This window comes from Melanostigma gelatinosum (assembly GCF_949748355.1).
Source record: "Melanostigma gelatinosum genome assembly, chromosome: 16".
Lineage (NCBI taxonomy): Eukaryota > Metazoa > Chordata > Actinopteri > Perciformes > Zoarcidae > Melanostigma > Melanostigma gelatinosum.
The window spans coordinates 2,319,108-2,347,029 of NC_136649.1; the positions used below are offsets into that span (position 1 = coordinate 2,319,108).

General features: G+C 39.1%; 3 protein-coding genes across 5 annotated transcripts in view; 2 read left to right on the plus strand and 1 right to left on the minus strand.

Moving 5' to 3' along the window:
• On the minus strand, positions 1-8,832 carry rrh (retinal pigment epithelium-derived rhodopsin homolog; the record flags this gene model as incomplete). Its single annotated transcript, XM_079287206.1, has 7 exons — positions 1-290; positions 528-706; positions 1,689-1,857; positions 2,978-3,131; positions 3,425-3,524; positions 5,928-6,118; positions 8,721-8,832. The coding sequence occupies 7 exons, from the start codon at positions 8,830-8,832 to the stop codon at positions 185-187; spliced, it is 1,011 nt and encodes a 336-aa protein (XP_079143332.1). The 3' UTR covers positions 1-184.
• A 2,461-nt stretch (positions 8,833-11,293) lies between these two features.
• cox8a (cytochrome c oxidase subunit 8A) lies at positions 11,294-14,203 on the plus strand. The gene is made up of 2 exons (XM_079287117.1): positions 11,294-11,476; positions 13,793-14,203. The coding sequence occupies exons 1-2, from the start codon at positions 11,360-11,362 to the stop codon at positions 13,886-13,888; spliced, it is 213 nt and encodes a 70-aa protein (XP_079143243.1). The 5' UTR covers positions 11,294-11,359; the 3' UTR covers positions 13,889-14,203.
• A 3,403-nt stretch (positions 14,204-17,606) lies between these two features.
• Positions 17,607-27,922, plus strand: part of LOC306789868 (glucosamine-6-phosphate deaminase 2) — a 32,120-nt gene continuing 21,804 nt past the window's right edge. The window contains exons 1-7 of one of the 3 annotated variants that reach the window (XM_079285939.1): positions 17,607-17,682; positions 18,089-18,224; positions 18,316-18,417; positions 22,622-22,804; positions 23,411-23,595; positions 23,741-23,977; positions 25,937-26,719. In XM_079285939.1, the coding sequence (XP_079142065.1) occupies positions 18,101-18,224; positions 18,316-18,417; positions 22,622-22,804; positions 23,411-23,595; positions 23,741-23,977; positions 25,937-25,942 (837 nt within the window). In that variant the 5' untranslated portion in view covers positions 17,607-17,682; positions 18,089-18,100 and the 3' untranslated portion in view covers positions 25,943-26,719. Of the gene's footprint in view, positions 17,683-18,088; positions 18,225-18,315; positions 18,418-22,621; positions 22,805-23,410; positions 23,596-23,740; positions 23,978-25,936; positions 26,720-27,922 lie in introns of those variants that run through there. The other 2 variants (XM_079285940.1, XM_079285941.1) reach the window with 2 other exon arrangements.

A 27,922-nucleotide genomic window follows, 5' to 3' on the forward strand; every position in this document is an offset into this window, starting at 1 on the left:
TTGCATTGTCAGTTTTACCAGAACACACACAATGACTACAATGTCACGGCAAGTGGAATGTAGACAGTTAACACCACAGATTATTAGGGATGGAAACACTGACACTGATCCATGTTAATTCACCATAGCAATCTTCTATAAATGGTTTTAATGCCAGGATACTTTAATACAATGGGATTTCACCTCACTGGGTCAGGGATTGTTGGGAGGTTGTCATGGGAACCTGGGTATTGATGGTGATTCTTTGCCTGGTTTGACATCGAACCATACCTATGATGGCTCTTCTGAACCTGCAGGAAGAGATCATCCACTCATTATCAATTTAAAATACAGTACATCATTAAAACATTACTCATTGATTACTGAACAGGAGTACTGCCTTTTTATATGTCTGTGCCCAGGGACCCACAGTCTCATTATGGGCCCATGACCCCCTCTCTATCCTCACAACTGCCTCTCACAAGCAACAAGTACATCTACACACACGTGAATTATTATCAAAGCATAATGACGAGAAAAACACTCACTTTTTGTTGGCAATGACATAAATGCAGGGGTTGTAAAAGGTGGAGGACTTGGCAAAGAGTGGAGCGATGATAGCCATGGGGGCAGGGATGGTCTTTGGGTCACCAAAGGAGGCCCAGAGACACACCACGGAGTACGGAGACCAGGCCACCAGGAACATGACAATCATCACCATGGACATCTGCCGGCCACAAACACAGCAACACAGCTTTCATATAATACAGGCAAAAATATTGTATGTACTATAAAGGAGAGAGTAAATTGAATGAAGCCACATTTTTGCTCACAGCCCAATAGCATAACTACATGTGTAAGATGAAACAGAATAGAATTGTCCTTTTAAGAACTTTAAGACACCAAGTCCGTATTTTTCATCCAAAATTGTTACACGTTCGAAAATAAATGCAACGTCATGTTGTGAAAATCCCATTTACACATCGTCCACCATTAAAGTGTTCTCAATAAATTCGATTTTTCTGCGTTATTTCGCATCCGTCAGAGTTCTTTGGCCGCTCAGAGCTGCCCGAAATGAAAACTTCAGCATTTAAAATGGTATCTGAGCTGATTCACTGGGTTCATTCATCTCCCAGCACAAAGCACTTTACGACAAACAGAGTCACGCAGATTTAAAAAAACAGATTGTAGAAGCTGATCACAGAACAGCTTGGAATCGGAGATGGTCACAAAACAAAGGATGGAAGGTTAGATGGTAATCATTGTGCTCTCGGCAGCTAAACGATAGCTTCTTGCTAATGTCATTCATTCATAATTAAAATAATTAATTAATTATTAATCAATTCAGTTTTGTCTTGTATTACAAGTAAAAAAAACAAATGGCATTCAAAAAAATGCATCAGACTCAGTGCGCAAGTTTTCTGTTTGTGACGATTTTTATCGGATGGATTAACAAAAATATGGACTTAAAAAAACATTTTGGGTCATCGTTACGCTGATAAAGTGGACCATAAAGACTATATTGATTCAAATTGAATACAGATGCATGTGAGACAGAACCAAAACATGCTTTGTTTAACAAGTTTGTTTAACCGCTAAAAATATGGGCTACGACAAAGCCATCATGAGTGGAACACTTATAACATATAGTGGAACAGAGTAGAGGAAAGAAGAGTGAGCTCGATGGCTCAGTGTAGTTCAGCTTTCACCTTGGTGACATCCATCTGATCGGACCAGTCGACGTTGATGCTGTCCAGGCAGTTGCTGGCTTTGTATCTCCTCACAGTGGCCGACACGTTGTAGTAGCAGTAAAACATGGCGGACAGAGGCAACACAAAGTTCACAGCGATCACAGCCATGGTGTAAGAGATGAAGGAGCTGTGGAGGAAAAGTTAGTTAGTGTCATGCTCAAACATTGATATACTGGATTATGTTTTATCTTTGGTCTGGCTGCCTTTTAAAAGTCAGAGTTTAAAATCCTAATCTTTCCAATCAATTCAAAGTTGCCTTAGAGCATAATTACAGCTGTAATAGTAATAGCACAACATAGTAGCAGTATAATATTCTCTCCTGGCTTCACTCACTGGAGCCAAACTATTTAAAATGTTCTAAATATGGCCAGTGTATTTTGTTCCAGCACTATCCAGAATTACTGGAATATCTTACTGTAAACTGCATCAATATTTGTTCAATGCTTGTGATACATAAATTGGTCGGAAACTTTCCTGCTCGTTTGTTCAGTTGAAACTGTTGTTTCTGTGAGTTTAGTTGTATCTCATGATGCTGCTGTGTCTGCTCCATGACTGAAGGCCCCTAGTAATCAGATGAATTTATGAAGGGCTTAAGCTAAGACATTCTTTACATTTCAGCAGCGTAACCTGATGTACTGCAGTAAATGTTAGTATCATTTGTTTGCTGTAGGGCTTCATTTCTGCAATAATCCAATATCCAATGGAAAACTCCCATTGGCTTTTTGTCGAAGAAACCAGGGCGATGTTTGCTTCTGGCCTTCAACAATACGTCATCCCTGGAGCACTCTATGATCCAGCGAGTGTCACATTGAAAATGATGTCATGGCAGTTTCATGCAGGAGCTGCTACGGCATTCACCGGAAAGTCCCGCCTACAGAGAGGGTACTACCTGCAGTAGTACCCTGAATAGTTCTGTGCAGAACAGAATAGAGACATAATACCTGGTACCAAAAGTGAGGAGTCGAGCAGAGTTGTACCAGGCCAGGAAGTGAGGCATTAGTGTGCTTTTCTATTGTTGTTGGGGTGTATCACAGATATATTTAGTATAGTTTTATGGTTGTTTTTTTACGGTTTTAATCTGTGCTTATTTTCTGGGTTTTTGTAATCAGTAGCAGTATTAGTAGTGGCAGCAGTATTTAATTGTCATTATAAGTGGGCAATTTTTTTCAGTAGTTTTAGAATAAAACGATATAGTTTCTGCCAGGTGTAAAGTATGCAGTGACACCTGCAGTCTGCTGATAACTCACGCGTCATTCTGTCTCCAGTTGATGGTGCATGTAGCTCCGGTGGGGTCGGGGGCATAACCAGCCCAGCCCACCACGGGCATGGAGGACCAGAACACAGCATTCAGCCATGCTGCCAGGATAAGAAGGTTGTATGATTGCATCGTCATTTTGTGCCCTGGAGAGACAAATGACATGTCCATTCACAATGAAAGTTCAGGAGGGTCAGTGTGGAGATACTGGTTTGGTAAAGGCTAAACAGAGCATCACTCTATGATGCATTACAGTTAAACTAATCTACATCCTCCGAAATGATCACACAGTTGGATCAACACCTCTCTAACATTGTAACCTTCATCAAGGGAGAATACACTGCCAACTATATAAATAGGAAGTGAGGGGGATGTGTCGCCCCATCCCCAGTCGAAATTCCACCCTTGCATGGCGAGCAGAAGTGCAGGAAATAGATACCTATGTCTGGTCTGCAGATGGTGAGGTATCGGTCGATGGCCACCACCATCAGCAGGCCGATGCTGGCCATACCGAAGAAGATGTTGAGAGCTGCATAGATCTGGTCGCAAAAACACAAAGATTACAAATAATAGTTAGTTAATGATAATGTTAGTGGAGTTATAATGGGCCTTGATGTTTCCTTGAGGTTTAATGATTAAAACTAGTTGCATATATTTTCTTCTTTTAGGTTTTTAGGTTTTCCGTAGCAGCCGGGGGCTGAAAGGTGGTACGCCAGGCCAACCTACCCAGCACGTTAACTAATCCTTTAGTTGAAGTAAAGTGTTTTGATCTTTCAATATGTTCTAACTACCTTAAACAAAGCCATTGGTTTTCAAAACTTTAACTAGGGCAGCAACCAACGATTATTTTTCATTACTGATTCATCTGGCGATTACCTCGGATTAATCAAATACACGCTTGGTCAAAAAAATAGTTTGAATCCTGAAAATATTCAGAAAAGGTGCCCATCCAAATTTCCAAAAGTCAAAAACACAAAGATATTAAATTGATGTTGATTCATGACAAAAAATGCAGCATGTCCTCATATTTGAGATGAACTACAACTAGCAAGTGTTTAACAGACGATAAAATGAATTATGTAAATATTTGCCAATTTCTTTCTTATTTTAAATGTGCTAAATGTGCAAATCAACTTGTACAGAATCTAAACTCATTCCAACGTTGCTGAGTAGAATCCATCACCTATGTTTTGGGAAAAGTTACAGTATTATTGTATACAAATCCAAATGGAATTGTTTAAAGAATTGCAATGAACCACACAATGCTATCAAACTGATACAAATTGATATGTAACTAAGGCAACATTAAATGCAGATAAGTATGTTCACTGTGATGGATAAGTCAAGCAAGTCTCAGGTTTCCCATCGTTGATTTTACAGCACAAATAAACGGCACCACTGGCTACCTGGAAGATAGATACACACCCCGCAAGCTACTGGTTTATTGTAGCAGTATTGTTCAGCATGCCTGATTTACACTGGATGGATACAATTATTGTATCGTCCGTTGTGCTTTGAGGAAAACTGACATTGATCAGTACTATCTGACACACTGGAGGGCATTGTATCGACTGACTGAATAGATGTGAACATTTGGAAAATCAGTTGTAGTAAAGGTACACAGCCAGGATTCCCCCACTGCCCAGTTAAAACACTCTGCTTTCCCTGCTCTGATTCTCACTGTAGAATAACATCTATGGCACAATATAGCTGTGCAATAACAAAGGCTGAGGGGAAACATAATCTGCCAAAAGATTCCAAACACATGGCCTTGTGCAGTGTAGCAGCTGATGAGAACGTGCCTCAGCCTGTAGATAAGTCGATTGTTATGGTTGGCTCAGAAAAAGTCACGTTAGTTCGTGTGACATTTTAAAGCTTGTAGAAATCATGACGACATGGAGAACTACAAGGCTGGTGACCCTTCTGACTGGGTCTTATGATATAATTCCCATATATTTACATACATTTTGAAAAAATATGTAGAAAAGGTGACTACAAAAACTGCCCAACAAGCATTTTTAACTGTTTTTCACACCAGGAAAAGAAAAACATAATTATCCCGTTATGATGTGAAAAGTTTCTTGTTATAACAAAATGTTGTCATGTTATTACAACATACAAACGTATCACGTTATATCAAGACACTTTTCTTGTTTTAACAATTAACTAGTTATCTTGTTAATGTTTAATATTTCACATAAAAAGTGATAATTTATTGTATAAAACATTTAATGTTATAACACAATAACGTATTGTTATTACATGATAACCTATTGTTGTAACATGATAACCTATTTTTATAACGTAAAACCGTCCACGTTATAATGTGATAAGTTGTTGTCATAGTGTAAAACGTTTCACGTTAGAACTTGATATGTCTCAAGCACAAAGTGAAACCTACTCAAATTGTGTAAATGAGCCATATTTGTTATAACATTAAAACGTGAATCGTGAAACAGTGTAAGTGATCATGTTATAACATGAGACTATCTTATCATAACATGAAAATATCTTAAATGCGAAAAACATCTTATTATAACCTTAATTAAACTTCACATTATAATGTGATACTGATCTGTTTTTCCATTTCTGGCGTGTCAGCAATATACTGCAGTAGAAATGAAACAAAACAAGAGTCTGTTTTTTTATGGAATAATTAAAAACTATTATCCCATTTTTAATACTGCTGAAGCAGTTCACGTAAGAGGGGTTGGTAGAACCTGTTCACACAGTTAACCAGGCTGCAAGTGTTCATTCATCATTCATCATTCAGTGTAGACTAGCCATACAGTATGGGTCCTTGAAGAAGAAAGAAATTGGCAGAACATTCACCTCCCCTAATCTCAACATTAAATGTGGTTCCATTTACATTACTTTTTTATTGTATATGTAGGTTGCTCTATCAGTAAAATAATATATATGTGAAGACACATTCCACCAACCTGACAACCAGCGTAGCCAAATTTCCAGCTGCCGTGGATGTCTGAGGCAGCTGACATGGGATAGCCAATACCAGCCACACCAATGTCAGTAAGAGCAAGATTGATTATAATGAAGTTGGTGGCAGTGCGCAGCTCCTTAAACTTCACAAACATGAGCAGCACAACAATGTTGCTTAATAAACTTATGACACCTGTGAAGAGAAAGAAAAATGCAGGCAAAGTGTGAGGTAAAAGTCAAACTTGCAACACCTCTAATCCTGTATTTATTAAATCACATTAACAGAGGGGTAAAGAAAACACAAGCATTTTAAGCTACATTTCCTCTGATGGCTCCAAGACTGTATTCAAGTCAAGTCAATAACTCATCTATTGATTTTCCATTGTTATGGTTATTCGTTAACATTTGTTGTAATAATTATATGATCTGCTGCCAGTAGTTGACCACCTATGAAAACCGCCGGCTGCATTACATTATAATGATTCTTGGCGCCGAGCTATCATCAGTGTCACTAATTTGTGCTTTTCCCCCTATGACAAGTCAACCCAGTCACCAGAAAAGATGTTGGCATTGTACTTTTTTTGCAAATCACAGAATACGTTGAATGTGGATGTTTGTGAATCAAAAATACGCTTTCACATATGTTTCATATTAGCCTTGTATCACACTTGCAGAAACGCGTAATGACACATGGTTAACGCTGTGAAAGAATTGGGTAGGTTTAAGCCAGGGGTCGGCAACCTTTTCTATCCAAAGAGCCATTTTGCTCTATTTTCCACCAAATAAAATTTGTCTGGAGCCACAAAAGCTATTTGATATCACAGCTTATAAAGTTGTATATATAGTTCATTATATTATATATACAAAAACTATAGTTTGTTGTATTTATGAAAATATAGAACAAGAATAAAGACAATTCTTGACATTTCTTTGCAATTCTACCTGATATAACAATATCAAACTCTTATGAAGAAGAGAGTTTGCTGCAGCAGCTGAGGAATCGCTCTTTGTCGCTCATCTCCAGTGTGACACTTTTCAGCACATGCTGTGTGTTTGTTCTGGAAGCATACAGGTAAGCCAGCATCGTTGGCAGTGAAAGCAAGTGAAGACGTCCACGCAGAGTTAAACTCTCTATTTTCCTCCATGACTTTTCTTTTTTTGGATTTATCCATTGATAGTTTACCGAGGGCGGGGGTCTGAAAATCATGATCAGCCACCTGCAGGGACAAGCGCTTGACAGAGGTAGAGGATTTAACTGCCTGTGGGAATAATCAACATATAAGATTCTGTTCATTCTTGCTTATAAATTATATTCTCTCTGAACACGTTTCTCTTTTTGGAGAACGTCATGTGAGATAACTTCTTCGATTAGCACAATTTCCCTGCTCTTCTTTCTATTTCCTCGTCTCAGCCCTGTGTGTCACGATGTGTGTAAACCTGCTCGAGTCAGGAAAGTTGTTTGATTGGCTGAGCTGCATCACGTGATGTGATTTGCACTGCATTGGTCGGTGTGTTTCCTGCACCGCCGAACAAGTGCCGTAACGGCTGGATAAGAGGCGCCGGTTAAAATTTAAACTCGGTGCCCAATATGTATAATTCCGAATTATCTACCGGTTTTTAGTTCCTGGGTCCGGATCCGGTGCACCAGTTGGGAACCTCAGGGAGCCGCAACAGAGAGGCACAAAACTACTGGTTAAGGTAAAGAAGATCATGATTTGTGTTGTTATAGCGCAACATAACAACGTAAATATATAACAACCGCACTGAGCACACTTTCATGCAACGTTACGTAACATGCCGAACAATATTACTCAAGAAGCATAAAGTCAATGGTAACTTTTGGTTTCACACAGGACACGAACAATGGTCTACTAGGTGAGAGTGCTGTGTTTGTTTGAGCTATATGCACACTTATTTGACTTTCTCACTTGTTATTCTCATTATTACACCACGTAACTTTCATACCACGCAGCTTTTAATACCGGTTGCTCTATATACCACTTCACTTGATTGGATCAACGCTCATTGTACTCTGACTGAATGCAGAAACATCGACATTCAGCATATCTGTGGTTTGCAGAAAGGTAAAATGTCAACATGTTTTCCTGGCAACTTGGCTGGAAAAGTGAAATATCTGCTGTGAAAAACTTCTGTGAATCTCATTCATTTTGGGAATGTAAACAAAAAAGGGTGCTCTGATGCGAGCAAAGCTAAACAATTCAGGCAAGAAAGATTTATTCAAACCGCAAAACACCACGATCAATACAAGATGGACAGAATCTTAAAAGAGAAGACAGAAAAGAAATGGTGATGCTAATTAAGAAAAACAGTCACTTTCAGTCTTAATGAAGTTGCCATGAGAGAAATGCAAAGTTCAGAAACAGGTCTTGGAATACAGTGCCAAGACCTAGATCAGTTACATAATGCTGTCAGGACACTTTTTCAAAAGGTATCAATGGACTAGTTTCCTTTCCCCGTCAATGGCCTGGAAACAGTCATGTTTTCCTTTACCCTCGTGTTTTTAAAACTGAGTTTTGATAAAAATCTCATTCTTTAGGATGAATGAATTTGTCACGCAGCCAATAATACTCTAAATTCCCTTTTCCTTCCGGCTTACTATTGATCGTTTGACACATAACTGTAAGATGTGTTGAAAGTTAGAACAAAGACTGAATGCAGGCTCCTGAAATGCTTCCAGAGAGTTACACACTTTGACTTTCGACAGAAGAACATCGATCAGAGAATTCACAACATTCACATTATTCATCCTCTGTTTCTACTGCCATCTTTGTTACCTGCAGTGATAAGATATCCAGCCACTATGTTGTGCTCCAGTTGGGTAAAGGCACTTTTTCCCCCGTAAAGTGCAACATCATCTGAAACATTGACTCCAGAGTCAATCCCCATTTTCCGAGGTGTTAAAAAAAGACCAAAACTAAAATGGCCCTTAATTTAAGTAAATGGTCTTCCCACTAACAGTGTTGGAAGGAAAATTACGGAAATCACGGAGAGGCAATAAAAAAATAAAAGAGAGATAAGAGTTAGAGAGTCGGTGTTGCAAAATGCTTCGTCAAACTAAAATCTGTTGGGTTTTGTTGTGGAGTGGTGGTGTCCCCAGTTAGCAGAATGCAACAGGGCTGACCAAGAGAGGATTAACACGCACGTGGAGTTGCATGGCTCTGGCCAATAAGCTTTGACATTACAAAACTGTAGTTGAGTTAATGCCTGAGCCTCAAACTGAAGACTGTTCACTTCACATTCTGTAGATACAACCAAGGCTGGATTAACAACTGGCAAAGAGGGGCACCGTGGGCCCCCAAGGCCCCAGGTTCACTGTGTGGCAGTTACTTTGATTATTTAATAATGATTAATTAATACAAACGGTAATGGAAAGGGCCTTCAGGTGACTCTGCATTTTTACCTAATCCCGAGGCCCTCACTCGTAATGTCAAAATTTAGTTTCAGAGAGTGCTAACACCCAAAGCAGTAAACGTTTACAGCTACTGATATGAATGTGACTGGTTCTTGTGAGTTTGTTGTTGTCATTGTGTTAATTATACTGATTTGGACTATATGCATTGTCCGTTAACTACGAAGCATACCGTCATGGGCTGTTTTCTTTTACAAAGTAAGAATTATGGTCTGGAGAAATGGGGATTATGTGGGGATTGTTTAGCCCTGTTTAAATCAGTAGGGAACAGCTAAACTCTCCAGGGAGAGTTCGTAGCTTGTTTGCTGCTGTTGTTTTCCCGTTAAGCTAGTTTAGCGTAGTAGCCTCACGTGCTGTGCCTCAGCTGTTTTATTTTTGGGGTTTTTTGTCCCGGGTTCAGAGGTCACACAGTCCGTTGTCTCCTACTTGAGCGCAGTCCACCGAAAACATTATATTTCCCACAATTTAAGCTTCTGCATTTTCCAAATGTACTAGTATTATTGTTCGGTTCGTAAGCCTCGTACCGAACGGTTTAATACGAATACGTGTATTGTTACACCCCTAGAAACAAATAACCGTATCTGTGGCGTCATAATGAGTGTAGTGGCCATTTGTCAACTAAATCAAAATTAAACAAACAATAATCAAACGGCACTGATGCACCGTGGTCGGTGTTTTACGCAGGCAGAAGAGAGATGATTTTCCATGCAGGATTCTGATTTTCGTATTTATTAAATAAAGCAAACAAAAACAAGCAAACAAGAAAAAAGAACAAAGAAAACTCCTGTCGTGCTGTCTCTCCTGTGATGTGCTGTGCTGGTAAAAACGATAAGCCCACTATAAGCATGCTGGTCCTATCTCTCCACTCATACATATGCCACAGGTGCCCACAGTAATTAACCAAACAACAAAAAATAATGTAACTCAACAAATTACTATTAAAGAGAAAAAACACTCTTAATATATCAAACATCGACAATAATTAAACAATACTACTTGTAAATAAATAACAAAATACAACATCAAATAAATAGCTCCAACAATGAGGTTATTAGTTGGTTCAACTGTAGTCGGACATCAATGAAGGCCCAGGTATAAAATGCACGGCCCGCCACTGCTACTGACACTACTTTACAACTAGGCTACTCACTATTGAGCCTCAGTTTAGCTTTCCACACGGACATGAGCTTACGAGGGATCGTGGCAAGGAAACGGACAGGTGAAACCCCACTGCATCGGACCCCCACGAAAGGGAGTGTCTGATTGTGTGAAGGCTTTTTTGCCAGGTGGACACTCATTACCCCCGCAGACGGTTTGTCACATATACAATATGACAAGTTGTTTAGTCAAGAGTTCAGCACAAGTTTTGCCTAAACATCTGTCTCAGTGAATGAAACCTGTAGGAGATCTATCTGACACATTAGCAGAGAACAAAAGGGGTGTAAAAGCAGATTGATAAAGACGTGGCTAACTGTTGGTGGTCTGCTTTCATTTTCAACTTTCACTCTGAGCATCTGAGCAGGAGACTTAAACCATAGTTAGAAGACCTTCTAATAATACTTTAGCTTGCCTCGTTTAACCATCACACTAATAAACCTTTGCAGATGCTGGCAGGAAGATACCGTAAGTAAAAAAAAAATCACTAATAACAACTTTTTTTAAAGTCTGTCTTGTGTTTTTAATTTAATTATAATTACTATTTTATTTTATTTTACCTTAAAATATAGTTGTTAAGAACATAGATATACACAAGTAAGGGACACAAACCTCAACATTTTATAGAAGAACAGTTCTCGAGTAAATCTACTTTCCACCACTGAAGAAGACAGACCCGTCACACCTCCATGTACATCCACATCCAGGACAGTAGGTGGCACTGTACGACTCGCTATTATTCTCTTGTGAAGAGAAGAAGAGAAACGACCTTTGCATTGATCCATTTCCGCTTTACATCATCGTCGCTTCTTCATTCGAGAAGACATCGCTTCAGCCTAGCAGAGAAACATGTCGGGGCTCCTGAGGACCATTGCTAACCGCGCTGCTCCCGTCCTGCGGGGAAACACCGTCATTCAGCGGGCTAATCTCTACGCTGGCCCAGCCAAGGAAAAGATTGGCACAGTTGTAAGTCTTATCGCTGGATAACTCCATTGCTAGCTAGCAGCCATTAGCTTAGCTGTCCTTGGCTGGCGAGGTCAAAATTGATATCTGTAAAGTCAGCTCTGTTAGGTCTACGTGTGTGTTTCGCTATAAAAGCCAACGTATCTAATTAACCCAAATAACTGAATTTAAACTGCTGCATGTCCGGTTAAGTATTTGAATTCTTGGCTCATTATACGGAGCATGTATATCAACTATTAGACTATGATGTATTAATAAGCACTATATAGCCTAATTATTAAGTATAATAAAGTAGTAAACAATTAGCTCGAACTTTACCAGCTGCAACTTTAAAGTGGCAAACTCATTAATGTATCAATAATTAGTATCCAGTGATATAGTAAATACTACTGTAAATACTCGTCGGCCTGTCTGTCTTTGTCGTCTATTTATTGAAAAGCTACAAATGCAGCGTGTCCAATAACGTGTGCATGTTATAGATAATAAAGTTATGTTATAAAGCACACGTGTTGCTGCTCTTGTATGAGCGCAAAGACTGATGGGACTGCATACCGCTTTTTAACATCAGCACATTTAAAGGGAAAAATAGTTCAAACTAATACAAAACTATGGCGTAAAATTAGTGATGGGCAAGATAACGCGTTATTATCGTGTTAACGCATTAATTAATTAACCTGGACAATTATTTTAATCGCGTGTTAACGCAGTTAATTTTCATTATTATTATTTTGAAAGTCCGTTGCTCACTGGCTCTGAATACACAGACAGACCATGGGTCACAGGAGGGGCGGGATGTTGATCAGGACTGGCTTGGGATGGGCGTCATCATGAGTCTCAACCAATGAAAACATTTGGGGTGGGCGCTGTGGCGCGATAGCCTATCAGCGTTGAGATGCTCCTGTCATCACTGACGTCGTGACGTTGAATCAGGAAACAAATACTGTATCTGTCTGTGTTCACCCAGAGCTCTACGATACCTCATATTAGTGGAGACCGGACCAAACTATGTGTATAAATGTTTGTGTGTAAACCATACGGTACAAACAATGAATAGACGCTGCCGTATTTACGCCTATGTGACGTTATGTTGTGTTGATGGAGCTGCTACAATGTTAGCTTAGCCTAGCACCGATAGATCCAGACTCTCGAAAACAAGTATTTTAAAAGTTATTTATCTTGTCGTCTTGTGGAGAGAACTAACAAAACATGAAGTCAGACTTTTTACAAATCGACATCATTACGTAGTTATTGCGGCATCCATTTTTGTCGGTTTGTTGCAGTTAAATCAGTTTATTTTGTGTTCATACAGCTGTAGTAAACAGCCGACGTGTGGCTCACGAGACACAGTGAATACAGCTCGATAAAATGCACGGAGCTCCTCCGGACTGTTATGAACCAGACAAGACTGCGTTTAGTTTCCTGATATCTGGGACTTCCACAACACGTACTAAATCCAATCTGGGGAAGATTTTCGATTAAATTATAGTGGCTTAAAGCAGTGGTTCTCAACTAGTCTGGCTGTGGGACCCACCATCACCCCTTAATGACAAGCCGCGACCCAAATTTTCAACTTCTCAAATGTATTTAATGTAAAGATGGTGCAGTTTGAACCTGAGCTGAAGATGTCCTCTGCAGTCGTAGTGTAGGGAGCTCTCTTGTGCAGAGAAATTGTTCCTGTCAGTCCCCGTCCCACACACGTTTCACGTAAACTAGTGAAACTGCTTCATGCTTTCTTGTGCCAGAACCTCGCTGCACAAAACACACTAAGGCTTTTGCCCTCTTTTGTCCTCAATGTAAGAAAATCCACATCTCATGTCGTACTTGCGTTTCGCTCAATTAGCATTTGTGGGTGTTCTTCTATACTGTGAAATGGCGTGTGTATATTAGCATTACAAGGCATTAATCCTCAAATAGTGTTAAGGAGTGTGAATAACTGCTTCATAAAAAATCCCCTTCAAAATAAAAGCACACTTTTTTTTTTTTTTCAGGCAAAGGACTGAAAACGGTTCCACGACACACTTTTGGGTCGCGACCCACCAGTTGAGAATCACTGGCTTAAAGTATTCAGAGAATATTATTTCAACACACATTTCTTTTTTTGTTGTTTTCATAAAATATATACAATATACAATAAATATTTTAACTGCTACTGTGTAAAGGGAATTCTTCTGTTAAAAAGCACCTTATTTGTTTAAAGTGTTTGCAAACCAAATGTTATTGGCCTTTTGTTCATATAGCAGTACTTTTAAAATAAAAGAGACACTACTTTTGAATTCTTGATTTATGTGACGGCTGACTGAATCCTCCCTGTCTGTCCAGGAAACTATCATTGGATTGAGCGTTTTCTCCCTGGTCATTCTGGGACCATCTGGATGGATCCTGGCCCACCTGGAGGACTACAAGAACAAAGAGTAAAATGGACATTTTAACAGTCTAACTGCATCCAAGTCTCCCGTCTCCAATGACAACCTGGGACCATCCTGTTCTGCTGCAGAGAAGAATATGGAACATGTTTTACCTTCACTCGTCTACCTCTGATAGTTCCACTCCACATCCCAGATGGAAACCAGCTGTTTCCCAACACTGACTCTGATACATTGAAAAGTGTACTGTGGATCTTCCCTATTAAACAATATGTTACAAGATTACATTTTAAACACAAATATGTTGCTAAATGTGTATATTCAATGTGTCTATATGCTTTGGATACAGCTTTTTATTTAAACATTACAGATCTTGTTTTTAGATTTAAACTTGATTTTTAGGATGGATTTGATGTCCCCATGTTTCAGGGTTTCATGCTGACAGAAGACTGTTTAATGGGTTCCGCTGGTTGTCAGAAGAGCCTAAAAGTAATGCTGCTCATAGAGAGGGCAAAATGATCAAAAAGGGAGAGTAATGGGCAAAGACTTGCTGATAATTCTGCAGGTTAACCACACCTTCTGGATAAAATGAGGACACTCATCAGCAGTGGTGAAAGAAGATCTTTACTAAAATAGAAGTAGCAATGACACAATGTAAAGAGAAACACAAGATAAAGTCAAGCATTTAAAATCCACAGAACAAAAAGATTAACAGCAAAATACTCAAAAGTGAAAATAGTCTATGCAGAAGAGACACTTTCACAGTGTTTCATATTACATTACTGGATGTTTTCTAAATTTAAAGCAATAAGGCATATTTCAAAATGTATTTTTACAAGTTTAACTAGTCACTAAAGCTTTACATTGACTATGGCATCTGTGTGATGTCTTTTATTTGTGAGTTGTCATATCATTTATTAGATTGACTAAAAACTGATCTTAGTGTCTATTTTCCCACTGGTGCACCACAGCTATGTAGACCGACAAGAGAAGTCCATTGTCCAAACACTGCCAGAGTGTGCTGTTGGGTTTCTTTATCCACTGCAAGAAATCATCACTCCTGCTGCCTCTCTTGGTCTGATTTTTTTTTTAAACTTTTTTTAAAAAAAGACAGCCCTCCCAGGTGCATGCTGGTCCTGTACCTGCATTAACAACAATCTTAGGTGCCTATTGCCCACTTTTTATAAAGAAAACGAGCGAAACAAATGAACTAAATAGCCCTACACTGGTTAATTCCGGTGTTTAAATAGTGTGATGCATTTTCTGCAAAATTACAACATTACTAATATTAGAAAATAAAATTGCACGTCTTGATAGAGGGGTGAAAGCGCTGAATAAATGCAGTCCGTCTAAGATTCAGGTCCGCAAGATTCATTCACGAAAACATGAGTGCAAGATGAAGGGGATGAAATAATATCCCCTCACACAATCCTCTTACAACACCCCTCCCTTTCCAGGTGTGTTGTAAAACTGGTGGCCTTCAGGTCACATCACAACATGAAAGTCTCTAGAGCCAGTGTTTGGTTTGTTTCAAGGCGAATAGAAACACTGCGGTCTCTGAAGAGGATCCGCTTCTTGTGTAGATATAACCGGCTCATTTTAAGTAAAGACGATTCATTTGTTTCAGTAGAATATACACTAATAAGAATATACCGGTAGTTCTGTAAATTATTTTTCCATTTCTGCTAATAAATCTTCTTAAATCCTATGCACTGTTCCATTAAAGAGCATTGGCCTCCAAAACAATTCTGATTGGTCAAAAATGATCGTCTTTTGTTTGTCAGCATAGGGCTACATAGGTGTCGGACAGTACGACAGTAAATAAGAACTGAAGGCCTCTATGCACGGCTTTCTGTCACTTGAAGGCATTTTCTAAGTGCACATTATGGTGGTTTTACAACAATGTAAGCACTAGAAAATGTGCAGAACATGGCTGCTGGACATGTCTCATTTTGTCCTGAACTAATGTCCCCACTCTGGAATGAATTAAGTGACCCAGACCGTAGATGTCCAAATCATTCCAGATGTACCTGGCTGCTGGAGAAAGACCAAACATGCCAGAAATAGAGCGTGGATGCCCTAGTTATACAACCCATCATCCCGCCATCACATCTATGTCCCAACAAAACACAGGACTATTTAAAAAAGACATGCTCTTGCACACGACGCCCCCGAATTTGCAGGCTCTCGGGCTCAGCCCCCCTGAAAATATTGTTCAGAAAATGCCCTTATTGTTCGCCAATATTGTGGATTTGTACATTTCTTTTACCGAATTAAACAGCAACGTATGGGCAACACTATCATATAAGTCACCTTTTACACACTCCAAACACAACTATACACTACTAATATAAGCATCTAGAAAATGTGGCATAAAAGGACAAATTTGTGGCCAAAAATCGCCTTCATATTTAACTGCACATCGATTTTGGAGCATGAAGCTAATGGCTACCGAGCTAACCAATGCATTTTTTAGCATTAGCATTCGACGCCGAACGCATGAATACCTTTGTTTTTCTCTCCGTGGAACCAGTAGAAAGCTGTGAGTGACCAACGGTGCCATATCAGTGTCCTTCGCCAAAAAATAATCGTTGGTTTTTGGTCACCTTTTATGAAAAATGAGTACAATAACATCGAAGATTATCCGTTTCAAAGCTCCCATAGCTGCAACAGCTGGTTCGAAAATGACGACCTCGCGTGACCTCTCTACTAAAGCCTCTTATTCTTCACTTTATCCCAGCCAACTTTTATTCAACAACTACTGATCGGCTGTGCTATGATTTGGGAGAGTTTTTAGGCAGCCAGCTGCATTATATCAAAAACATAATATCAATAAAGGTGCTTTTTTTCAGGTGAACCTGAATATTTTCAATTTGAGCTGTGTAATATCTTCATGCACAATATTAACCAGCAACATATACACAATATTTACCCATCTGAACAATCTCAAAGTGTTATCTGATTATAGCATCAACAATTATTAAAATAGACCTTGCAGCTACAGAACTGTGGTCTCCTTAGTATGGGTATGCCATTTTCGAGCAGAGGCCTAAAAATAGGGCTCGAGCTTAAGAGGTTTTAAACATTTATTAAATAATGGAAAGCTACACATTTTTTCATAATATGATGAAAGTAATGAACTAAAAAAACTTCTTTCAAGGATAATTTGCTTTAAAGGTCTGGTGTGTAGGAGTTGGCGCTCCCTAGCGCTGAGGTTGTAGATGGCTACCAATCGTGTGGGACAAATATTGTGGCCAATGTGAAAACACGTAAACACAAATAGCCCTATTCAGTGCCAGTGTTTGTTTTCTACCTTCTGGGCTACTGTAGGAACATGACGGTTGTTTCCGTGATGAGGACCGGCTCCACGTGTAGATATATACCATTCTAAGGGAACAAATACACAACAATTCTCATTTTCAGGTGATTATACACTTAAGAAAACACATTTGATAATATATGTCATGTCTGCTTATATATTCTACTAAATTCTACACACTGTACCTTTAAGTAAAGTATTTGTTGACTGTTTCCGAAGAAAATTGCCCGTTGCTGCAGGGATGAGTGACATTGCCACATGAAAGGACAATGTTAATAAGAATGCTGATACAACAGCTAATCAGTTGACTATTTATACATATGTTTACGATTTCAGTCATACCATTGTGACTGATTTCATTAAATGTATCTCTATAAATCATAATGTACTATTATTAATTATTTTGGCCCACACGGACTTCCATACCTTCACCGGCAAAATCACCTGACCGGAAGTGTTTCACGTGACAAAACAGACATCGTGAGACACGTGACTACTCTTCCAACAAACAGCGTATTTCTTAGCAGGTAAAAACGCATAAGTGATTAACTGTGTAGTCACGGCTAACAACTAACTAACTAATAGTTGCAGAGTATCATCCACCGACTTGTCAGCAGTAACTGTACAACTTGAAACTAAACTTGTCAGAATCCGCTCCTGTTCACGTTGCTTCGCTTGCTAATAATAGCAACTGCCTTAAGAGCAAACACTCTGGACAATGACCGCTAACTGTGACGGCACTTCTGTTCCTGCCTCAGTAGTAGATAACAGCTATAGTTGAGACGGTATTTTAGAGAAGTCACGCATTGTACTGCAATAACTTTGATAAGCAGCTAACGTTAGCATAGCATAACACATTCCGTGTTTTCTCACACTGCTACTGTGTGACTCCTGTAAAGATAGAACTTTGTTATTTTCTTCACATTGATTTAGCGAGCCAACACAATGAGGCTGGTCATTCTGGACGACTTTGACCTGGCCAGTGAGTGGGCAGCTAAATACATCCGCAACCGAATCATCCAGTTCAAGCCCTCCGCTGAAAGACACTTCACTCTGGGCTTACCTACAGGTGAGCACCGTTCACACAAACCATAGTGTTCTTCTGTGTGCACATTATTTCTGTAACTTTTCTCAACATTAATGTGTCTCATTGCTTTCAGGGAGCACTCCCTATGGATGTTACCAGAAGTTAATAGAATACTACAGAAGTGGCGATATCTCATTCAAATATGTGAAGACCTTCAACATGGATGAATATGTAGGTGAGTTAAAAGCTGACTAATTAAAGGTAGGGGAGGTAGTCTTCTTCAATTTCATCTCATTACATCCTGACAGCAATCAAATGCTCTGTCCAAAATAATAATAAAGTAAATGATATCTGTGGCAGTTGGAGGACAAAATACAGCATAATTGTATTTTAAGGTTATTGAAGGAGTTGACACTGAAGAGAAAGTGCTCTGGCTTTAAAGTTGAGGCAGGTTATCACCTCACATCCTCTTTCAACGAGAAATATTATCACTCTTGTGTTGTTCCATACACGATTCAACGAATGCTTTTAAAGGAAGTGGTCGATATATATGGTATTTCAATGGCCGGAGAATATTTAGAGACGAGGATGGCCTATGCCCGATATATAATGCCAACATGTTGTTTCATAAGAAATCAGACAGAACATTGCTGAATGTAAATGAACATTTTTGCATATTATAATAATCAGTCTACCACCATTTTGAAGCATGCAAGATTCATGTAATGCAGTATTTATTTTCTCAAACTGTGGGGCGCAGTGGTATTGCAGGTGGGGCGCAGGGGGAAATGCAGAATTTTTTAATTTCAAGAACTTTATTCATACCTGCAGACTTTTTATAGCACCTTAAACATTTCAAAAATGTGCCATTTGAAGGTACAAATTCAGTTCAGAGTTTTTGCTGAGTAAAATATCTTCATTGACTGTCAGTCAGGTATTATTCATTTCCAGCAACCCTCAAATCAAAGAATAAAGACACTTTACGCACAATTTAGGTGTATTTCCCTTTAACTCACGAGATGCAGGGTAGCACATTTTATACTTAATGTGAATAGAATTATTTTAATCTAATTTCCATGATGCAATATGTATACTTTGTTGGCATCTTATTCTGAAAACCGGATGTTCGTCTGAAGAAACCGGATGTTGTCTCGTTAATCTTTCCGTTAACTTTCAAAGTCCTTCGCTCGTCCCGATCTGCGCCGTTTAAATGCGTTTACCGTATATTTCAGCATATAGGTGCACTGACATGTGAGTGTCTGCTGAGTTGACCGCAGTCACAGGTCTGATTAAGAAGCGCTCCATTTTTTCCGGGGGCATTTTTTGCCCCTCTCCTTGTGATATCAGGGGCAAAATTATATTTCTTAGGGGCATTTTTGCCCTCGTGTATTTCCAAAGCTGGCCCAGATACTGATGAGCTGATGAGGTCAAAGAGCTTCAGGGAGAGGAGGCTTTTGTGGAGCGCAGCTTGATGCAGGGCTGAGCTGAGCTGGGCCTGGATAAAGGTGGAGGTCTAAACAGATGTGATTACAGCTTCCTCCTGTCACATTGTTTTAAATACATTGATATTCAGAAAAGCTAAATGCAGCCTCTGCTTCAAGGAGATAAAGTACAGCAACAAGGGCTCACGTGCCCTCTCATCACACTGTTCACTGTTGACCACAGCCAGTGTACTAACAGTCCCAACTGTCCCACGTGCAGTTAAATCACAGCTATTATTTTACTCTTGAAAACATTTTCCCCATCAAAACTGTTGATGAAACACCTATAAGATTATTATTCACGTGTTAAAGCTGCATTCTCTCTAGTGTCCACCAGGGGACGACTCCTCTGATTGTATAGAAGTCTGTGAGAAAATGACTCTACTTCTCTCTTGATTTATTACCTCAGTAAACATTGTAAACATGAGTTTATGGTCTCAGTCTCTAGTTTCAAGTCTTCTTCAATACAGCATGATGTTCATTTAGTAAATGATGCTCCTTTTAGGGCGTGGCTAATGGGATTGACAGCTCACAGCCGCTACCAGAGCCGTATACGGCGTCTTTACGTCACTGCTCCGCATTCCAAATATGGTAACTTCTATTCATTGGCTGCGAAAAAACATCCTGATGACTACGTCTACTTCTTATAGACAGTCTATGGTCTGTAGTCTTCAGATAGTAGTGTCCTAGACCAGCAGGGTAATTTGCTCTTAGCGTGCGATAGATTAGCACGTTTCAACAACAAGGTAATTCAAAGTGCTTCACATAGAACCATTAAAAGCATCAAAACATAAGGCAAAAGAAAAGTTGGTTTAAAAACAATGAAGAACATTCATTGAAACACTAGAAAGCAGTGTAAGAAATAAAATACAGTAGTTCAATGCAGAAATTGATTAATATCCTTGAATGTGGTTCAATTGAAGGCACCAAACAGAAAAGTCTTCAATCTTGAGTTTAAGGAGCTGAGGGTCTCTCAGCTCCTTAAACTCTAAAGGGAGTTGATGCATCATAACTGAACGTCACAATAAAAAACACATTCAATAGAATAAAGATACATGTTACATTATGACAATTGGCATAGAAGCAGCTTTCATCTGGCTGCAAGAGTAACATTTAGATGAATCAACACAGCAGTCCTGCATTGAGGTTCATGCAGTGTTTTATTTTTAGCCTTTTTCTTAATTGTGTACCTTCCACATCCTCGTGGCCCCAAAGCTCTAGTGCAGAGGTCTCTAACTGACGGACCGCGGTCCGGATCCGGACCCATACGCAGTTGCATCCGGACCCAGGACCTAAAATCGATATTTCGGAATCATGCATATTAGGCAGCGAGTTTTTACTTTTAAGCGGCGCATCTTATACAGCCGTTACGGTACTTGTTCAGCGGTGCAGGAGACACCGACCAATGCATTGTAAATCACATCACGTGATGCAGCGGTTTCCTGACTGAGCGAGGTTTACACACACCGTGACACACGGGGGAGAGACGAGGAAATAGAAACAAGAGCAGGAAAATTGCGCTAATCAGAGAGGTTATCTCACATGACGTTCTCCAAAAAGAGAAACGTGTTCAGAGAGAATAGAATTTGCAAGCATGAATGAACAGACTCTTCTATGTTAATTCTTCCCACAGGCAGTTAAAACCAGCATGTCTCACATGTTCAGAAACCGTAACTGTTGATAAAAGCGGCAAATGAAGCTCACTACGAGACAAAGCACAACTGCTTTGAACAAACGTACCCACTCACATCTGAATGAAGACACAGAAAATAAACCTAAGAGCCCAATATGACCAGAATCCTAACGCATGAATTCACTATTCAACAATGATGTTACCAGAGAGAATAGAGCTGAAACAAGTGTTAATAACCACAGATAAAGTCCTGCTCACTGATTTATCTTTTTAGAAGACAAAAATATTATCTTGTGACTTTTTGATTGACATCACTTCACACTTCTGAATGAATGAAGTGAATTCAAAGCTGCAGGAGAATTCAGTGAAATGAATGTTTCTAAAATGAATTACTTTATTTTAATGCACATTTTTCAAAAGCTTTCTGTTATGTCAGTTATTCTTTAATCCAGACATTATTTTACTTGAAATGAGAAGAACATTTATTTATGTATTTCTATGTATTATTTATAATCCATCCAGTTACATTTAAAAACTGAGAATAATAATTGTTAAAATATAATTGATGTGTACTTTCTTTATTTGATTTGACAGTTGTTGACTACACAGACGTTGTTACTACTAGGCTTCTTCAATATATATATATAATATATATATATATATATATTAATATATATATATATATTAATATATATATATTAATATATATATATATATATTAATATATATATATATATTAATATATATTAATATATATATATATATATTAATATATATATATATATATTAATATATATATATATATATATATATATATATATATATATATATATATATATATTAATATATATATATATATATATTAATATATATATATATTAATATATATATATATTAATATATATTAATATATATATATATTAATATATATATATATTAATATATATATATATATATTAATATATATATATATTAATATATATATATATTAATATATATTAATATATATATTAATATATATATATATGTGTGTGTGTATATATATATATATATATATATATATATATATATATATATATATATATATATATATATTTTATATGGCACTAAATAGCACGAGTTAGATATTATTGTAATGTTTCGGACCTTTGCCCGAGGAGATTTTCTCAATCTGGACCTTTTGGAATTTTAGTTGAAGACCCCTGCTCGAGTGTCTCTGTGGCCCTTAAGACGGAACCAAATATCTGCCGTCTTCCTCTGAAGGCTGTATTCATGGTACTGCAGTGCTTTAGTAAAAATAAAAAGTTGACCCTCTTGTTCCTCAGGTCTACCTCGTGCTCATCCCGAGAGCTACCACTCCTACATGTGGAACAACTTCTTCAAGCACATCGACATTGATCCGGCCAACGCTCACATCCTGGATGGAAACGCAGAGGACCTGGAGGCAGAGTGTCAGTCCTACGAGCAGAAGATCGCAGAGGCTGGAGGAATCGAGCTGTTCGTAGGAGGTCAGACACACAGGCTTCTTACACGTTGTTTTGTCTGCCGTATCTCGTTAGTTGTAGATGCCACAGGTATAATTTCATCTAGGGGTGGGGTAAAAAAAAGAAATTGACACAGCATAGTATCGCAATATTTTGTCTGGCAATATTGTACCGACACACGGATGCCAGATATCAATCTTTTGTTGAATAAACTTCATTTTGCAAATAAATGAAACCTTTTGGTAACAATTGCTTTTTCAGTCCACTAGATGGCGCTGATTATTTTTCTGGTGCAGTCATGGGTAAAGTCAGCGGGATTGACAGGAAGTTGTGCTAAAGAAAGGTGGAAGGTCGGGCAGTCCGTCTGCAATAAGAATGATTGAAGTGACATGAATCGTGTAAAAAAAGAGAAACTGCATAATTTGTAGCTGAAAAAAGGTAATAGATCGCAATAGATTGCAATACTCAACATATTGCAAAATGTTCAACCACACAATTAGGATTGTGTCATGACTTTATCGTATTGTGGGGCCTCTGCTGATTCCCACCCCTAGTTTCATCTCTTGGGTGACTTAAAGCTTCTCTTTAGCTCCGTCTTTGACCAGTTCCTTCTCATGTATCTTTCTGTAGGTATTGGACCTGATGGTCACATAGCGTTCAATGAGCCAGGTTCCAGCCTTGTTTCCAGGACCCGAGTGAAAACCCTGGCGAAGGATACCATCGTGGCAAACGCTCGTTTCTTTGGCAACGACCTCTCCAGAGTTCCCACCATGGCCCTGACTGTGGGCGTCGGAACGGTTATGAACGCCAACGAGGTCAGATTAACAGGCAGTTCATTTATCCCTCCGTTGTCCTGCAGTAACATAATCTTATATAACCATGTTAAGATATTCTAAACCATACATGCACTATATATACTCTTCGTGTTCCTTCTTTCCTGAATCCATGTTCTCTGCTCAGGTGATGATTCTGATCACTGGAGCACACAAAGCCTTTGCTCTGTATAAAGCCATAGAGGAGGGAGTGAACCACATGTGGACCGTATCTGCATTCCAGCAGCACCCGCGCACCATCTTCGTCTGTGATGAGGATGCCACCCTGGAGCTACGAGTCAAAACGGTGAAATACTTCAAAGGTACCGTGCGTGTGCTTCGCATATCTGGAGAATGGTTCATCCGATCTACGTCACACTTGGAGGTATTGATGGAGACCCAAGGACAGTGTTGAATTTGGCGCAATTTGTACATGCGACACATTCAATATTAAAAAGCTTTGAAAAAACAAGCGATGGTGCTCTGTGTGGGGGCGGGGCATCAGGGCTCTGCAGTCTTTACAGACTCATTGGATGCTGGATGTACTAATGTAACAACCAAACTCGTCTTCACTTCCCTGAAGTCAGTGAACATGTTGTTGGTGTAGAAGTAATTAAATCAGACTTATTGTATCGTAATTCATTCCCATCATGCTGCTCAGAGTAATCACAGTAACCGGCTCGTCTGCTGACAGCACGGTGTCTCACCCCAACACAGTCCTGCTTATAACGGGGCTAACGGCTAACATTAACAGAGGTTGCATTGACATATGATACGTTCAATATATTAAGTAAAAATTTGTGTTGGGCGAAGGTAAATTATAAAGCTGTTGTTGTGTTCAAGTGTAATCTTGTAAAATGTAGTTTTTTGGAGAGAAACCTGAATAAATCCAGGAGAGGTTTTCACACTATGGTGAATTATGACCTGTTGAACTTCAAGTAAGTCTGGAGTCTCGTTGCCACTTTTTAGTCTTTAGGAAAAAAACTGAAATTGGCTGATCAGAATTTAAAACATTGTAATTGGTCAAGAATATAGCAATCGGAGCATCCTCAGCAAGTGGCTCTTCTGGGGGCCAAGCAATCATCCCGCTCTGGAAAGAGCGACGACTGACTGAACGGGTCAGCATGGGTCAGATGTGGGCGGGACATTGAGTGAGGCTACAGAATGGTGACTACAGACAGACTCATTCTGGTTCTGAGTGTGAAAGTCACAGGATTCCGTGATTGGAGAAGTGTGGTTTTTTTTTTTTTCTTTTTTTTTTAAATTCCAATGAATTTAAAAGAAAAACTAATATTAACTCCTGCGCTCTGTAAAAGTGATGCACATATCTCTGCATATGTAATGAATTAAAATAAATGTGGTAACCGTCCCAACATGTTGGCTCGTCGGCATGTGATGGCTGGGATTTTCAAAAAGTGTAAAGCAGTTGGAACTGAGGTGTGTTGTGATTTTTACAGTTCCTTGTTAAATGAGGAGCAGTTACAGTGTGGACTAGTGATGCCATAGTCCGTTATCTCAGTGAGTTCTTTGGAGAAGCAGAGGAGATATATAAGCACATCAGGTTCAGTATAGTGCTGCTAAACCTGATGGCAGTCCCCACAATTAGATTTTGCTCTGTGGGTCCAGAAAGCACTGATAATGCAGGATGACCTCACTAAATCAGTCCAATGAAAGAGTCCTATGACTTGATGTTTGTGCCTCTTAGTTTGTTTGTAATAATTCAGTGTGAACAGGAAACCGACCCAAACTAGTCTGGGCTGCACAAAGTCAACCACATTAGAGCATCCTGGAGAGAAGGCCAGCCTGTTGTCCATTAGAACAAATGTGACTGAATCTCACAGATGATGAACACGCGTCATCATTTCTGATCATTATCTCAAACTGGTCAGTGCTCTGAAGGGGTCTTAAATGATATGAAACACTTTCTTACCTCTGTACACTTTCTTATTCTCAAGTACAGTCAACATGTTACTAATGGTGTCATAACATACACATGACGTTTATTGTAGGTCAACCAGGAAGTTAGCATCACACTGGTTCTATAAACTCTGTTGCAACAAACATTTATGATACATGTTTTGTTAAACAAGATAATCTTCAAATGAACACCAATTGATTTTAGCAACCGCCTTTTTTAAGACTCATAAAAGAATAAAAACATTAAAATACCTTTAGCTTGTGTTAACCACAGACTTTATTTCAGACATCCAACCAAAACCCCACGGTCTTTGAGACGGGGGACCGGAAGTGCAAAAATGCTGACTCATTCCTGTAGAACTCTATAATGCAAACTATTTGTGTGTATCGGACATGCTGACGGTATCCTTTGTGGTTTCCATTGCAGGTTTAATGCATGTTCATAATAGACTGGTGGACCCAGTGCTCAGCATAAAGGACCAGTGAAGGAAGAGAAGTGAAGATGATATCCCTGCATACAACATGAGTGGGCAGCCTCATTCTTCTGGTACTGTGCCTGAGGATCTGTTGAGTGTATGAATGTCCTGGCCTGTGCATTTAGTTCATGCATAGGCTGAACTGCCTTTGGATAAAGTCAACAGATAATGAATGAGAGGGAAACGATAAAAGGACATATTCCCTCTGAGGTTCTTTGTTTAGCAGTTTCCATTTAAAGGACTAGCACCAGTTCGCTGGCTCTAATCACTGCTGGTGGCCTTGGATGACTAGATTTAAAGTCATCATGACGGTAAACAGGAAGCCTTCATTCTGTTTGCTACAGAGACTGAATGAAACTCTACAGTATATATTTGATAACTCTTCTTTATGTTAGCTTTGTTTTCTCATCTCCCTGTTACTGTTTGGACAGATGAATATATAAGATAATAATACTGCGGTATATTGGTAATATCCATTAAACCGACACAGATAAACGTTGTCAGAGGTGACTCTGGTCAAACTGTTGCTGTCGTATAGTTTTGCATGATCCCAGTGGCAACCCATGTGTACTCCCATGAGATAAAATATATTAATATCATTAGATAACGAGAATGCTATGTGTATCTAAGTAAGGGACGAAATGAGGAAGTTTCAATGAATATTTATTTTTAAATGCACTTGATATCTCGCTGTTCTTGGCTGGTTAAATTCTTCATTTTATGGCATTGCCATTTATAGTTTGCTCTGATGCGTTATTGTCCACATTGTGTATTTTCACCTCATTACAACATCACAAACGTTGACCTCGTTCAGTTGCAGCGCGACAAAGATTTGTTTCGGAAACCAGTAGTATTCAAAAGTGCTCTGTGTTACACTTCAAAATGCTGCATGGTAAACGCGCAGTGCGGTCACCAGTTGATCTGGTTACCCCTGCTCTTAGGACCGACTGCTGACTGTTTTAGATATTATTGTATGACTCCGTAGTGGCACTGCCTCTGCCCGCCAATTATTTTTCCACTCAATGATATGAGTTCGTATCCCGTTATTCTACGTAACACATGTTTCCACAAAACAGGCTCCAAAGACGACGGTCTGCGACCCACCAGTTGAGGATCACTGCTCTACCACACCCCGTGACAGAAAACATATTTCCCAAATGCACTAGTATGATTCAAACGTATTGTTCGGTTCGTAAGCCTCGTACCAAACGGTTTAATACGCATACGTGTATTGTTCCACCCCTAGAAACAAATAATACCCGTAGCTGTGGCATCATAATGAGATTATTAGGAGGTGGTTCAACTGTAGTAGGACAGCACTGAAGGCCCAGGTATAAAATGCACGGCCCGCCACTGGGAGAAGGACTGAAGCTTGAGCGCTGGATATCTGTGCAAGCAACAATATATCTGCCGACAAGCATTCAGTTTGAGCAGAAGCAGAGCAAAGCAGGGGTTATTTGAGTGGAAAGCATTACAAAAAACTGTTGGCTGTGAAATCAGTGAGTCGTGCCCTCAAATTGAAAGACCATGCTCTTGAATGAAAAAAGATCCATACAAGTCGCAGCGACTCAGTCAGACACACCAGTGAAATACACTGCATCACGGGAAGAAACACCAGGGGCAGACTTTATCGTTAGGCAAGGTGGACAACCTGGGCCCGGGGCCATCAACTACAGTATGAAGACTCCAAACAGCTGTAGATTTACTACAAGGTTTAGATGAGAAAATTATGTATTAATAATTAATGTTACTATAATTTATTGTACCCTGCACAAAAAAATATGCATCTCAACTGTATTATTTCCAGAGATACATGTGATAAGGCAGTCGCTGTCCTTGCTGGAGAAGCCTACATTTTCACCACTTTGGTTTTAAGGAGGATCCACAAATCAATCAAACAAACTCATTTTCCAGTCAAATATTTTTGTCCAACAATC

Excerpts from the sequence above, each read along its gene's own strand:
- cox8a (XM_079287117.1), top strand. The coding sequence starts at position 11,360 with ATGTCGGGGCTCCTGAGGACCATTGCTAACCGCGCTGCTCCCGTCCTG. Across the intron at positions 11,477-13,792 it reads AGGAAAAGATTGGCACAGTT|GAAACTATCATTGGATTGAG; the intron begins GTAAGTCTTATC and ends CTGTCTGTCCAG.